The sequence below is a fragment of the Dromaius novaehollandiae genome, chromosome 20 (assembly GCF_036370855.1).
Source record: "Dromaius novaehollandiae isolate bDroNov1 chromosome 20, bDroNov1.hap1, whole genome shotgun sequence".
Lineage (NCBI taxonomy): Eukaryota > Metazoa > Chordata > Aves > Casuariiformes > Dromaiidae > Dromaius > Dromaius novaehollandiae.
This window is the reverse complement of record NC_088117.1, coordinates 3,599,449-3,612,440: the sequence shown is the minus strand read 5'-3', so window position 1 is coordinate 3,612,440 and position 12,992 is coordinate 3,599,449. Positions and strand designations below refer to the sequence as shown.

The 12,992-nt window shown below is 59.6% G+C and overlaps 1 protein-coding gene across 1 annotated transcript; it reads right to left on the bottom strand.

Moving 5' to 3' along the window:
* Positions 1-3,620: 3,620 nt before the first annotated feature.
* LOC112991326 (glutamine synthetase) lies at positions 3,621-10,994 on the bottom strand. Its single transcript, XM_026113744.2, has 7 exons — positions 10,958-10,994; positions 10,536-10,711; positions 10,021-10,182; positions 7,757-7,903; positions 6,447-6,574; positions 4,703-4,902; positions 3,621-4,352 (listed from the first exon to the last, which is right to left on the bottom strand). Exons 2-7 carry the CDS (start codon positions 10,699-10,701, stop codon positions 4,031-4,033), a joined length of 1,125 nt encoding a protein of 374 aa, XP_025969529.2. The 5' UTR covers positions 10,702-10,711; positions 10,958-10,994; the 3' UTR covers positions 3,621-4,030.
* Positions 10,995-12,992: the final 1,998 nt, after the last annotated feature.

Sequence of the window (12,992 nt, the reverse complement as noted above, 5' to 3'; positions counted from 1 at the left end):
ACAAATAGCCCAAAAAGCTCGGCGTGCGTTGCCAGGTTAGGGGCCGCGTCACCGGCTCGGCGAGCATCTGCCGTCACCCGGGGCAGCCGCGGGAGGCTTTCCAGCATCCCTGCCTCGAGCCGTTCAGCGTCGGCAGCTGCTTTTCTGCAGACTCAAACTTTCCTGCAAGTTTAGCCCAAGTTGCTTCTCCCAGTGCATGTGAGGTGCCCCCGGCGACGCTTGTCCCCCTCTGGCTGTGGCTGCGTTTCGACGGCAGCGAGTCGCTGGTGATAAGGAACGTCTCCTCGCGGGCTGAGAGCCTCTGAGATCAACAACGCTCTTCTACAAAACCAAAATATTATCACTGGCCTTTGCCTTCTGAGGGAAAAATTCAATTTGCAGCAGATCTAATTTGAAACCATTTTAATGCTCGTTAAGTGCAGCTGAAAGATGGAGACGCCTGAGTGGATTGTGCAGGCTGGAAAACAGGGAGGGGGGGAAAGAAGAAACTATTATTGACATTTCAGTTTAGGTCTTTATTCTACCCAGAACTCCTCGCTTCTGGCCAGCGGCTTTGTGTAATGCTATTGTTAGCATCAGAATTGCAATTCTAATGTCTTTTTTATAACTGGCTCAGAAAAAAAAAAAAAGCCAACAAATCCTCAAGGCCTTGATCGACTGCAAAGTGATGGAATTCAGCGCGATGAAGGGACCCGAAGGCGGAGGAACCGGTGGGCTCCGGCACTGCCACTTCCTACCCCCGGGCCGTGCGTGCTGCTCGCCTGCTCCTGGCAGGGACCTGCCGGCCAGCGGGGACCGGTGGGGATCTGCTCCTCGTGGACCCACGCCGGCGCAGGGGAGGGGAACGTGCCACCACCGGTGAAAGCTCACATGGAAACCCAAGCGCTGGTAAAGGCAGGCTTGAACATCCAGCGGGCAAGGGGGCAAGGTGGTCCTGGGGGGTGAGCTGGACCCGTGCAGAGCAGAAATGAGGCGTTTGTGTCGACGAGGTGCACGGCATTGCCCACCCACAGCTCTTCCACAAGCAAGACGGTGCCGATTCAGCCAAGGTTTAAGCGGAAGAAGCACCAGAGGTGCTGTCACCCTGGGTTCCTCTTGCTCCTCTAGTCTAGGACATTTTATAGCCCCCCCAAGTTTAACCCTGGGTTCTGCAGGGGCTGTAAGGGAGCTTGTTGCCCCAAAGGTGCCTGGTGACCGGCCTGGGCCAGGTTGTCCATGGCGCCAGCTGCTCTGTGGTGGGCCAGGAAAGCTGGTGGTGGGACCGCGGTGGGACAGGAAAGGTGGCGGTGGGACGGCAGAGCTGGTGGTGGGACCGCGGTGGGACAGGAAAGGTGGTGGTGGGATGGCAGAGCTGGCGGTGGGACCACGGTGGGATGGCAGAGCTGGCGGTGGGAGTGCAGAGCGCCTGGGCAAGGCCCCAGCCTGCTCCATGTGCTATTTGCATCTGAGCCTGCTGAGGGCAGCAAAGCCCCAAGAAGCACATCCAGACCCCACATAACCTTGGTGCTCCCCAGCCCCAGGACCGGGACCGGGTCCCTCCAGCCCAGCCCTGGCCCCACCGGGACCCCCGTGCCCCCCCACTCCTGGCCAGCTGCAGGAACCGGAGCAGGGCCCTCCTGGGGTGCTCCCTACAGTGAAAAAATCCCTGTAAAGATGAAGCTCAAACCATCCTAGAGCCGAGTCCAGCACCCTGCGCTCATGTTGGGGGACACATGGCCTGGAGGAAAGGAGCTGCCCCCCAAAGCACAGCCAGCGGGTGCCCCGAGTGCTGCCAGCCCAGTTTGCTGGTGCTCAGCTCTGCAGCAGCGCCTGCGTCCAGCCACAGCGTTAACGCTACAGAAAGTGCTTTCCCGGGTGTCTCCACCGCACTGCCGCCTTGCTCGCGCATTCCCTCAGCTCCCAAGGGCTCAGGGGGTGCTCTGGGCACCTCGGCACCCACACTGCTGTGGCCACCCCTCCCTGTCCGCACCGTGCCCAGGGACAGACGGGTACCCCACGCGAGCTGATGGCCCAGAGCCACCTCCGACCGCCAGAGCATGGGAAAAGCTCCCGGGGGAGCCAGCCGGTGGCTGTGCTTCCCCTCTGGGTCAAGCCCTGGGGCTGGAAATCCCCTCTCCTGCATTAGAAAAAAAGCTTGGACATATGGTTTCCGGCTGATTTTGACCTCAAAAAAAATACAGGGAAGAAAATACATATTTTGGCAAAGGATCTCAGGGAGCTTGGAAGTGCCCGAGCGTGCAGCAGCTCCAGTCACGTGGGGACCAGCCCCCAAGGACACTGGCGAAGGGTGGCCGGGCTGGTCCCAGCTCCGGGGAAAGCTCCGGCTCTGACCTCAGGCAAGTCCCTGGCTCGCCTCGGAGACTCCCCTGCTCTCCTCAAAAAAGAGGGTTCGTTACCTGAGGGGTGAAATCCAGGATGATTGCAAAGCATTTGCACGGTGGGCTCTGGGAGCTGGCCACAGAGAGCTGCAGGCTGGAAACGTAGCTTCAAACACTCCCGAGATTTAGCAAGGGCCATACAGCACCACACACTGACAGCTCACGTGCTCTGAACCACTGTTACGCTCCAGGAAAAGACCACGAACATGGTTTTGCTCCAGAATTAGCTCTTTATCGATTTTCCAGCTGCATCCGGCAGTCACCGTCCCAACGGTCAACATCATCACAGGGCTGAGAAGAAAGCGAGACCCAGCACGGCGCTTTGGAGGAGGAGTTTAGAAACTCGGAACGGCAATTTCTGCTAGGAAAATTCACCCCCACCGGTATCCAAACCCCCACAACTGCACGGGAGCAGGCGCGACGCTCCGGCCTGGCACCGCTCACCTCCAAGTAAGCGGCCACCGGTGCCATGGCTGGGACCCCAGCGCTGGGACAACCAGTGGTGCGACCCCACCTAGACTTTTGGCTTCTTCAAGACAAGCCGCTGTCATCCTTGGGAAGAGGCTCTGACCCGAGGACACGGCCCCCCTTCCCCACGATTGCACGGGCAGGATCCAGGTGCCAGCTCCCCCGGCCGTGCCGGCAGCACAGATCCGCAGCTCCCGCCGGCTGCTGACTCAGCAGCGCCCGCCCTGTGTAAACGCCCGCCAGCTGCTCCGCAGCCGCTGTTTGCTCAGCCCGCCGGCCGCTCTGTTTGCCTTGCGGAGGATCACGACGCAGGGAGATGGCCTTTCGGTCCCCCAGTCGCCGCGTGTGGAAGATGAGCTCCCAGCCCCTGGGGCAGAAAGCTCACGAGCACCCGGCGCCAGGAGGTTCTTCGTGCCCCCGCGCTGAGCTCCCACGTCCACCCAGAGCGGCTGGTTAAATCCACGCGCGCGGAGAAGGCAGGATCTGCGCTCTGCCATGCGGCATCCCACGCTGCCTGGGTGCAGAGGGCATCTGTGTTGCAGGTACGAAGTGTCTTCTGCAGAGCTGTGCTTCTGCCTTCCAGCCACGGAGTTAAACCTGCTGCTCCAGACCCCTGCCATGAAAGGTCCTGCAGCATCTCCGGTCCTGCAGCATCGCCCAGGGCCAGCGCAGGCTGCTCAGCAGCTGCCCTGGCTGCCCCGAGCAGCAACCCACCAGCAAGACCCAAATTAAATCCTCCCCAGACCTCCAGGAGCTACAGACAAGCGTATCTGCCACGGTGGAACCCGGCTGTCACGCAGCTGGGACAACTTTTTATTACCATTTCCTTGCAACACAGATATGGAAAAAAGCACCCACCCTCCCCAGGTTCAAACGGCAGCAGCTGCAGCTTCCACGTAGGGACCTCTGTGCATCACAGTATAAAGTCCACCGGAAAAAAAAAAGTTAAATCCAAGTTTTAAAAAACTCCCCACGTCTGATCTAAAACCAGGAACCAGAAGTGGTTGAGAAAACAGGCTGGCCCCTCCCTCTTGCTATAAAATATATATTTCTACGCTGACATTTCACAAAACCAGAAGCGAGGTTCCTAACGAGTCTGAACTTAATGCTGAGGATATCGCACGGGCACAAATCCCCCGTGAGAAGCTAGTGGAGACTTAAAAACCTCCACCCACCCCACGGCCTCAGTTGTCAGCATAGTCTTTGGTCTCCACCCCCGTCTCGTTGAGCACCGTCGTCCTCATGATGGCCTCCGTGACGGCGTACGGGTCGCAGTTGGCCGCGGGCCGCCGATCCTCGAAGTACCCGTAGCCGTCCTGGCCGACCTGCCGGGGGATGCGGATGCTGGCGCCTCGGTTGGCCACGCCGGCGGAGAACTCGAAGATGTTGGACGTCTCGTGGTGGCCGGTGAGCCTCCTGGAGTTGTCTCTGCCCCCCCGGGGGTCATACACGCAGATGTGGTAGTCGTGTCGCTTGCTCAGCTTCTCAATAGCAGCTTCGATGTGCCTGAGAGAGGAGAACGGGGTCAGGGTTGCCACCGGATCTGCTTAAAGAGCAGATCCCTCTTCTGGGAGACTGTCACCCCTGCTCCTGGGGGGAGCACAGCCCAGGAGACAGGCTCAGCGCTTGCCTTGGGCACTGCACAGGACAGATTGCTTCTAAAATAAAATGCTCATGACTGAGGTGGGGCTGTCCTGCCTGGTGCAGCGATCCAGACATGGAGACACAAGCCCTAAGGCAGGGCCACCAAGGCCACCAAGCAGCCACGAGCTGAGCTTCCCCACCAGCTCGGGTCGCTCACCCCGAGCCTGCTGGGCACAGCCTTCAGCCCCCAGAAATCCCCCCCCGGAACTCACTTGAGGCCACCTTCTCTCCTCATTTCTTCCGTGCTGTAGTTGGTGTGACACCCAGCTCCGTTCCAGTTGCCGGTCATCGGTTTGGGATCCAGAGTGGCCACAACCCCAAAGTCCTCACAGACCCGGTGCAGGATGAAGCGAGCCATCCAGAGGTGATCCCCCATCTCGATGCCTTCGCACGGGCCCACCTGAAATTCCCACTGGGAGGGGAGAGAGGATCTGCTGATGGTAACGGGCAGGTTTGAGCCTCCCCAGCCATCACCTACCGCAGCAAGAACTAGAAAGGCAGGAACTGGCTCAGCTTTACAGATTATCCCCTAGGAATGAACAAGGGGGATGGAGAGGATCTAGTTAAGTGACAGGACAGCTCTGGCACAAGATAAATGGGAATAAAGTGGTTATGACTAATTACAGAAAAATCAGAGGGTTTCTATCAATGAAGCCAATGCTCGAGCTGCCAGCTAACAGGATTACAGGACCCGCAGGGCAATAGCAGGGCACAGGACTAACGAGGTCCTTGCTAGGCCTTTACTCAGCTGCTTCCCCCCCATCCAGAGACAGGGTTGCGCCACCCACGATGACTAAGTAGGGACTAGTGAGACATTTACGGTATCTGCTGGCATGGCCCAGCGGAGACTAAGCACAGGATGCAGCAAGCAGCAAAAAAGGACCCTGAAAAAGTCCGGGCAAATAGCAGGGTAGTTAAAAGTCCTGCCTCAGCTACGCCGCAGATAAGGCCTCCGCTTATCACGGCCAGATCAGCGGAGGGAGAGTCAGCGATTCGCAGGCTGCAGGGCCAAGCCGCAGCCGGGCAGTCTGGCCAGCTGCATAATGCAATCAGGGACTCCTTTGGCAAACTCCTAAATAAATCAAGCCCAGCGACGTCCCCTCCAAGCTCTCCCCAAGGCTGGGCCCCACACGAGCCTCCCAGCTCCCCTGGTAGAGGAGCAGGACCCAGACCCCCACGGCTCCGCTTACTCCTGCAGCTCAGCCTGGCTTGCACTGCCCCCCTCCTGGTCCCCTGCTCCTGGGGACACGAAACAGCTTTCTTCTGCTGGCCTCCCATCTCCAGTCAGCCTTCGGCAGGGGCTTTAACTTGCCCTGCCTTGGCTACTCAGGAATTTGAAGGAAACCAGAGAAAAGCACCCAACTCTTCATGGGCTGCCAGAGCTCAGGCCGCCGTCGTGCAAAGAGCTTGCTGCAGTTTTGCAGCCCGGTGCACAGCCAGGATTAACCCACCCCTGTGCAAACCCTTGGTCTGGGGCAAGCGAGAAGAAAATCAACCCACACATCCTCGCTTTAGCAGCACAACTGCTCTCATCTAGACAAAAAACTCTGCTGACGTGGGGAACCACTAGATCCAGCATCCCAGAGGAGCTGGAAGTTACAAATCAGCCTGGCCTCAGTCTGCCTCTGGAGACCAGGCGCCACAGAAACACAGGGCTCCTCTCCTCTGGAAGCAAGCGTTCGCTGCCTCTACACAGTTTGCTGATGGCCACTGATACCCAGGGCCCAAAACTCCCTTTTCTCCTGGAAAGAGGGTCAAATGCTCTAATTGCTTTCGGCAACAGGGTACGGAGAGCAGAGATCTGAGAGATGCAGATCTGCAAGATCCTCGTGGTCAGCATCTCCAAGCCCACACTCCCGGCCTTGCCAGGCGCCAAGACACACGTGGCCTCTCCCGTTGGCTTCTGGCCGAAACCAGCAGCTCCCCAACGGGCCACGGAGAGCCGCTCGCACGTACCTGGGAGGGCATCACCTCCGCATTGGTGCCACAGATCTTCACCCCCGCGTAGAGACATGCCTTGTAGTGGGACTCCACGATATCACGCCCGTACACCTTGTCGGCTCCAACCCCGCAGTAATAGGGGCCTGAAAAAGAAACAGAAGTTAACACCCACGTAAAGCTTTTGGGAGCAACAGCAGCACTCCAGTGTGATCACTGGTTCCAATATCTGTGAGCGGTGGGATTATCTGCAGCAGATCTATAGGAAATTAAACCACGCTGGCCTCCATGGTGCATCTGGCCACTGGCCCCTACTCCGAGGGCCAGCGGTGTCAGAAATCCAGGGGGTTGCAGCTGTGCAGCCTCAGCCTTATCTAGGCAGTTAAATAGGACTTGCAATGCATAAACTGGGAGGTGACTGGGAGATAAGGAAAGCCGGGCCTGCCCTGCAGCACTTCATTGACCCTCTGAGCACTTAAGGCTTAGGAGATTGTTCTGACAACAGCTAACATTGTTCATGCCTAGAAAATTCAGCTTGCTGTTACTTTAGATGGCTCTTCCTCATTCAAGCAAGTTAAATGAAGCTCTTCTCCCCGCCTAGGGGAAGGAGATGTTGAAAACAGTCTGTCTGCACAAAAGGCTGATTAAGTTCGGTTGGGAAATCCCCAGCCCTTTCCCAGGAGGCAGCCGGGGTGCTCAGACTCCTCTGCTGCTTCAGGAGGGAAAAATGTGCTGCAGCACCCGGCCTTCGCACGGCCGCTCTTTTAATGAACAGCCACGGAGAGATTTTTCCGGTCGAGTTCTCCAGCCCTCGACAAACAAGTCCTGCAGCCGAGCTGTTTGTGTAATCGGGGTCCGGCAGGAGCGGTGCTGCCGGCCGGCTCACGTGAGCCGTGGGGCACAAAGCGCCTTCGGCAAACACCTCCTAACCTCCCCCCGGCCCCGAGCCGGCTGCCCGCAGGCTGCCGCAGCGGCAAAGCTGCGCCGAAGCTGCCCGGGAGCAGGGCTGACAACGGAGCGAGCAGGACGCCTGCCGCCGGGGCAGCGGGAAGAGCCGAGCTCGCCCAGCCGAGCACCTGGGTCCAGGCTTGGAAGGTCTTTGCACGTGGCTTCTCCCCGCTGGTGTGCGGGTCTGCAGGGTCCCGGCGCTGATGGGTCCCAGCACCACGCGGATGCAGCCGGCTGGGAGAGCCACCTCGCCCCAAGCCGAGCGGGAGCTCGGTCGGACGCCGAGACACTGACCCCCAGGAGCGTCACGGCGAGCAGGACCGTGGGCATGGGGCAAACACGAGGAAGCCCGCTGCGGGGAAGGGGAGAGGGGCACTCACCCTGGGGGCCTGGGAAGCCGTTGTCGGGCCAGCCGTAGGGGTGGCCGTTGATGCCCAGCAGAGTGTACTCCTGCTCCATCCCAAACCAGGGGTGGCTGTCCTTAGCCAAGTCCATGACTTTCTTACACGTGTGTCTCAAGTTGGTCTCTGAGGGGAGAGAAACCCCCGTTAGACCCACCTGCGGCAAGCAGACATCCTCCACGCTCCACTTAATCCCAGTCACAGAGGTCTGCCCTCAACCCCTGCAGTGTTTCCCGCAGAAGCAGAGGGCCTTAAAGAAACTGAAGTGGATTCCCCCCTCCTGGGATGTTTTCTGCTCACCAGTTTCCTTTATCCATGGAAACAGGCACTGTAGCAAAGTCTGGTGAGATCTAGGGACTGAGAGGTGTCAGACCTTTCCACTGAGGCGTTCATAAGGGATCCCCAAACATCCATCTACGCAGCTGCAGGGCTGAGGCAGAGCAGCTCCGTCACCACAGCATCAGGCTACAGGCCAAGAAGGTTTTAATTAGGCTACTGCCAAAACCGCTGCCTCCAGTCCTCCAACCGCTGCCTCCAGTCCACAAGCGTCCTCTACCTCCTCTGACACACCGAGAGATTAGGAGACATACTCCAGCCCCATCCTCCGAGGAACCTAGCAGATCTGACAGCAGCAACTGTGCATCTCCCATCCCTGCTCTGCTCCCATCTTACAACCCTCCGTACCATCCTCAGCTTGCTTCTCCTTAGACACATCTTTCTACTGCTCCAGGTTTCTGGCTAGCATCCAATTCAGCTTGCAGAAAACCAGCTCGTCCTGGCTTGCCCTTTCACAGCAGGAGGGCTCAGAGCATCCAGGGCTTCACCAAGCAGATGTGGGTATCAGAGAGCGACCCAGAAACTGGAGAAAGTGCCAAAGGGGAGTGAGGGTTCAGACCAAAACAGCTGGCTAAAGGGAGAGGCAAGGCTGAAAAATTGCTTTCCCTGTGTCACGGGGAAAAGCAGCCCCTTGGCTGCAAATTCTACCTTTAAGTGACAATACAAGCCCCCAGAGCAGCTATGGCAAACTCCAGGATCTGGGACTAAAGATCTTGCATTAACGGGAGAAAAGGAAAGAGTTTCCCAAGGCCACACACCCCTTAATGTAAACAGGGCCCAACTCCGGGAAGTGGCGGCAGCACCGTGTGCCCTGGCCAGGCGTGGATTAGGCAGAGCCTCGGGGCTGAGCTCTGCTCATACCACGTCACTAAACAACACGATCCCAAGATGACGGACTTTCTTTAAATAAGAAAAAAATCATTCTGGGTCAGCTGAGGCTAGAGCAAGAGCACCAAAGCACTTCCCCCACGGCCAAAACACGTCTTGCTGCGCTAAGAGGAACCAAATCCGCCTTTCACCATCGCTACCCGCAGACCCCCACTCTTCCAGGAAGATGCTGCGTGTTGACGCACAAACATCCCCACTCCACCCACCGGCCCAGCTGGCCGGCGGCCCCCGCCTCGCTTCCAAGCCAGCCCGAAGACACCTCGGGTGAGTAACGCTGCCAGGAGCCACCCAGCCGACGTCCCAGCTCTCCTTCCCCTACCCAGCTCCCCTCCTTGGTCCGGGGCTTTACGGGACGGACAGGGATCGATGCCCAGCCTGCAGACTTCTGCCCTCGGCGATACGGACAACGCTCCAGCGCACTTCGGACACCTTAACCGGAGGATATCCTACAGCAAGACCGCGCTGCTCCGGCCCCTCTCGGCTTCTCGTTCCTTCTCAGCGGCTGCCCACTGACAAGGGGAGCAGCCGCAAGCACGATGCACTAAAACGACCTTCCGTTTCTACGCCCGAGTGTTTTGAACGCTTTATCGGCAGTTTCCCGTACACAAAAGCCTAAGCGTGGGCTCGCTGACCCAGCCGCTTCCCGAGGGCCTCGTGCGGGGCTGCCGTCGCACCCGCGCAGCCCCGAGGCGCTGGGCGTTGAGGATCACGAGCCAGGGCGCTCGCTGGCGCTCCGCTAGCGACGGGGCTGACGCAGAACGCTAGCCGCGTCCGACTGTTTCTCCTCGCCCTTCGCAGCACCTGCTAGAGCAGGTTCCTGCAAATAACAGCCTCAAACGGCATCTCAATTTTGGAGCCTCAGGCCAACCACGCAGCAGCTTCCCGGCTGAGCGGTTCCTTGGCAAAGGTGACCCCAGGCAATCGGCCCCTTGGGCAGAGGGATGCTGAGCAGCGGCACCGGCGCCCGCGGCAGCCGGGCGGTGCACGGGCTGTGCGGGGAGCGCGGTACACCAGCTCACCTGCGGGTTTCCGGTTGTACTTCAGCACCTCGCACAACACCAGCTTGTTGGGGTCGAGGCAGAAGGGGTCTCTGAACATGCGGACGGGCACGAGGAACATGTCGCTGTTGGAGCCCTCCGCCTGGGCCGTGCTGGAGCCGTCGAAATTCCACTCGGGCACGTCTGCGAGGCCGGACCGGGGGAAAGCGGCGTTGAGAGCAGCACGGCGCAAACGCCCCCCCCCGCCCCCCGCCACCGAGCCCATCCATGCCAGGTGCTGGCACCGCTGCGGGCTGCGTGGCAGGATCTGGTCTTGCCTGTCCCACCCAGCCCTAGTGACAGAGATTAGGGATTAAGCAAACCCCAGCCCGCCGGAGGCCGGGTGTTTACCACACCGCTCCGTGCAACCTGGCGAGACGGTTGGCGCTGGCATCACCGAGGCTGCAAAAGCCCGGGGAGAACAGGCGCCAGCCCCACGCGCCCTGGCGATGCTCGGGGCCCTCCGGCGCGTGCCGCGAGAAGAGGCCCGCCATTACCTTCGATGCTCTTGGGCTCCTTCTCAAGGGTCCGGCTCTTGCAGCGCACGCCCTCGCCGCTGCCGTCGATCCAGACGTAGGTGACCTGGACCAGGTCGCCCTGGGGCAGCTTCATGTACTGCTCCCTCACCAGCTTGTTGAGCTTGGAGCTGTGCGACACCGACATGGCGACGGCCCTGCGAGAGCGGGACAGGGGCACCCGGTGAGCTCGGCCCCCTTGCACCCCCCCAGCACCCTTTGGGGCGCTTCCTCCCCCGGGGGATCTTAAAAGCAAGCAGCCACCCCCGGGCCGGGTGCTGTACACGGAGCCGAGCCCAGCACGGGGGGAGCCCGCCCCCAGCCCCCCCAACCTGAGACGGGGCGCGAACCCGCGGCCCCGACCGTCCCCCCGCGGGACGCGAACCCGCGGCCCTGGCGCTCACCGGCCCTGCGCGCTGCTCCCGGACGCGCCCGGCTGCTCCCGCCGCCCTTTATAGGCGCCCGCGGCGGAGCGCCCCGCCCCGGGGCCGGGCCCCGCCCTCCCCCCGCCGGGAATCCCTGTCGCTCGTTGAAAACAGCGTTCCCAGCCTCCTTCCCCTCCGCGCCCTGCGTCTCCGCCCTCGCCTCTGTGCTTATTGCAAGGTCCCCCCCGTGTTTGCTGTAGGGTCTCCCCATGGGGCGCGAGTCTACGTACTTTTTTTCATTATTTACGGCCCAAAAAGCTGAGCAGCTAGCTGCGAATTTCTACGCAGAAGGTTATTGCAGTAGAGCGGTGATTTACAGCTATCGCACTGAAACCAAATCCCAGTTAGATTAATTAAACAGGCCGCTGCTTTTCGTTTCCTGTAGATACGGCATTACCGAAACCGCCCCAGCACGCCAACCGGGACCAACCCAGAGCGAGCGGCCAGCGCTGTCCGCTCCTGGGAGCTTATCTTGAAAGCACCGCTATTTCGGGAGGGGGGTAGGAGAGACCCAACTCGCCGCGGGATTGCACCCGGGCGACTACACCCCGCGCGGGTAAACCTCGCCCAGACGCGGCCTCGCGGGGCAGCGGCCCAGCACGGCTGTTTTCCCTCCCCAGGTGTTTTCGGCCCGTTGGCACATAGACACCGGGGAAGGGACACGGAAGCATGTGCGATTGCACAAGCACCGGGAAATGAGCTCGGCGGGTGCAGAAACAAAACCCAACTAGCAATTTTGGCCGGCGGGTTGCGCCGCCCGCGGGCACCTCCCTCCGCGGCCCTTCGGGGGAGTTTGCAGCCGGCTGCGCTTCCCGGAGCTGCTCCGGCTCCAAGCGTCCCGGCGCACGGTATCGCTGGTGCTTCGGGATGCCACCACGGATCGGCAGCCGGCCGCATTTCCCGCTTCCCCTTCAGCCGGCTGAGCCATGATGCTCGCCTCCTCGAGGCAGCCGTCTCCGGAGAAACCTCGCTTGGTTTCCAGGGAAAGCCCTGGCTTTGCGAATCGCAGCCACCGGTGCAGAAAGACTTGAAAAGCGGGAGCACGAGGGGCTCTGACGCAGAGAGCAGCCCTACGGGATTCAGACCCCATTAATTTTTATTAGCGATCTCATGAGTTAGGAAGCACAACTCATTTTTTTGAATGATGGGAACTGGCCAAAATAGCCAAACAGGAGGATGGAATAAACACCATTAGTTTCTTAGATGTTCAAAGCCGGCGCGAGCTGCAGCAAGGCAAACGCGGGGGGTCCATGGGTGTTTCAGGGCAGCACCACCCTGGGATCCCACCTCCAGCCCACGTGTGTACGTCAGAGTCCAGCTCTGCCCCCCAAACCCTCCCAAACGGGGCAGCTCATCGAATATTTGCTCGGTGTGGTATTATTACTTAGTGTCAGAAGTCCGCGAGGTGGGAAAAAAATGTATTTCTGCCATATGTTTGGGACCTATTTTTCTACTCACCTTGGGATCAAGTCTTATCTTATCGTGGTCCAATTCCACCAGTTCTGGTAGCATTGCTGCCACATTACCCTGCTAACAGCTAACACGGGAAGATTTTCTCCTGCGAGCGAGTGAGCCCCATCGAACGCCTTCCACGTTCTCCGCAAACAGTGACTTCTGCTCCGCTCCTCTCCGAGACAGGTACAGTAAATATTAACCGCCACGAGGCAACCGAGTATGGGAATAAGTGACTTGCCCAAGGTCAGAGGCAGCCTGGTGGGATGAAGCCAGGAACGGAGCAGGGATGTCCTTGTATCAGCAAAAGGTCGCAGATTAAATCTCCAGGGAGCCGCGCGGAATGCTGTGTTTAAAGCCACAGCGGGATACACAGGGCTTTTCCCGAGAGAAAGGATTTGGGAAGAAGAACTGCAGCAGGTTGCTGTTTGGTTGCTACCAACCCATCGTGAAGGTCAACTGTTGCGGCTCGGCATGGATTTCGCTGCAGTCCTGCCTGGGGATCCCATGAGAGCAAGGCGGGAGATGGGCTCATCCGGGGTGACCGGGATGTCCCTTTCCC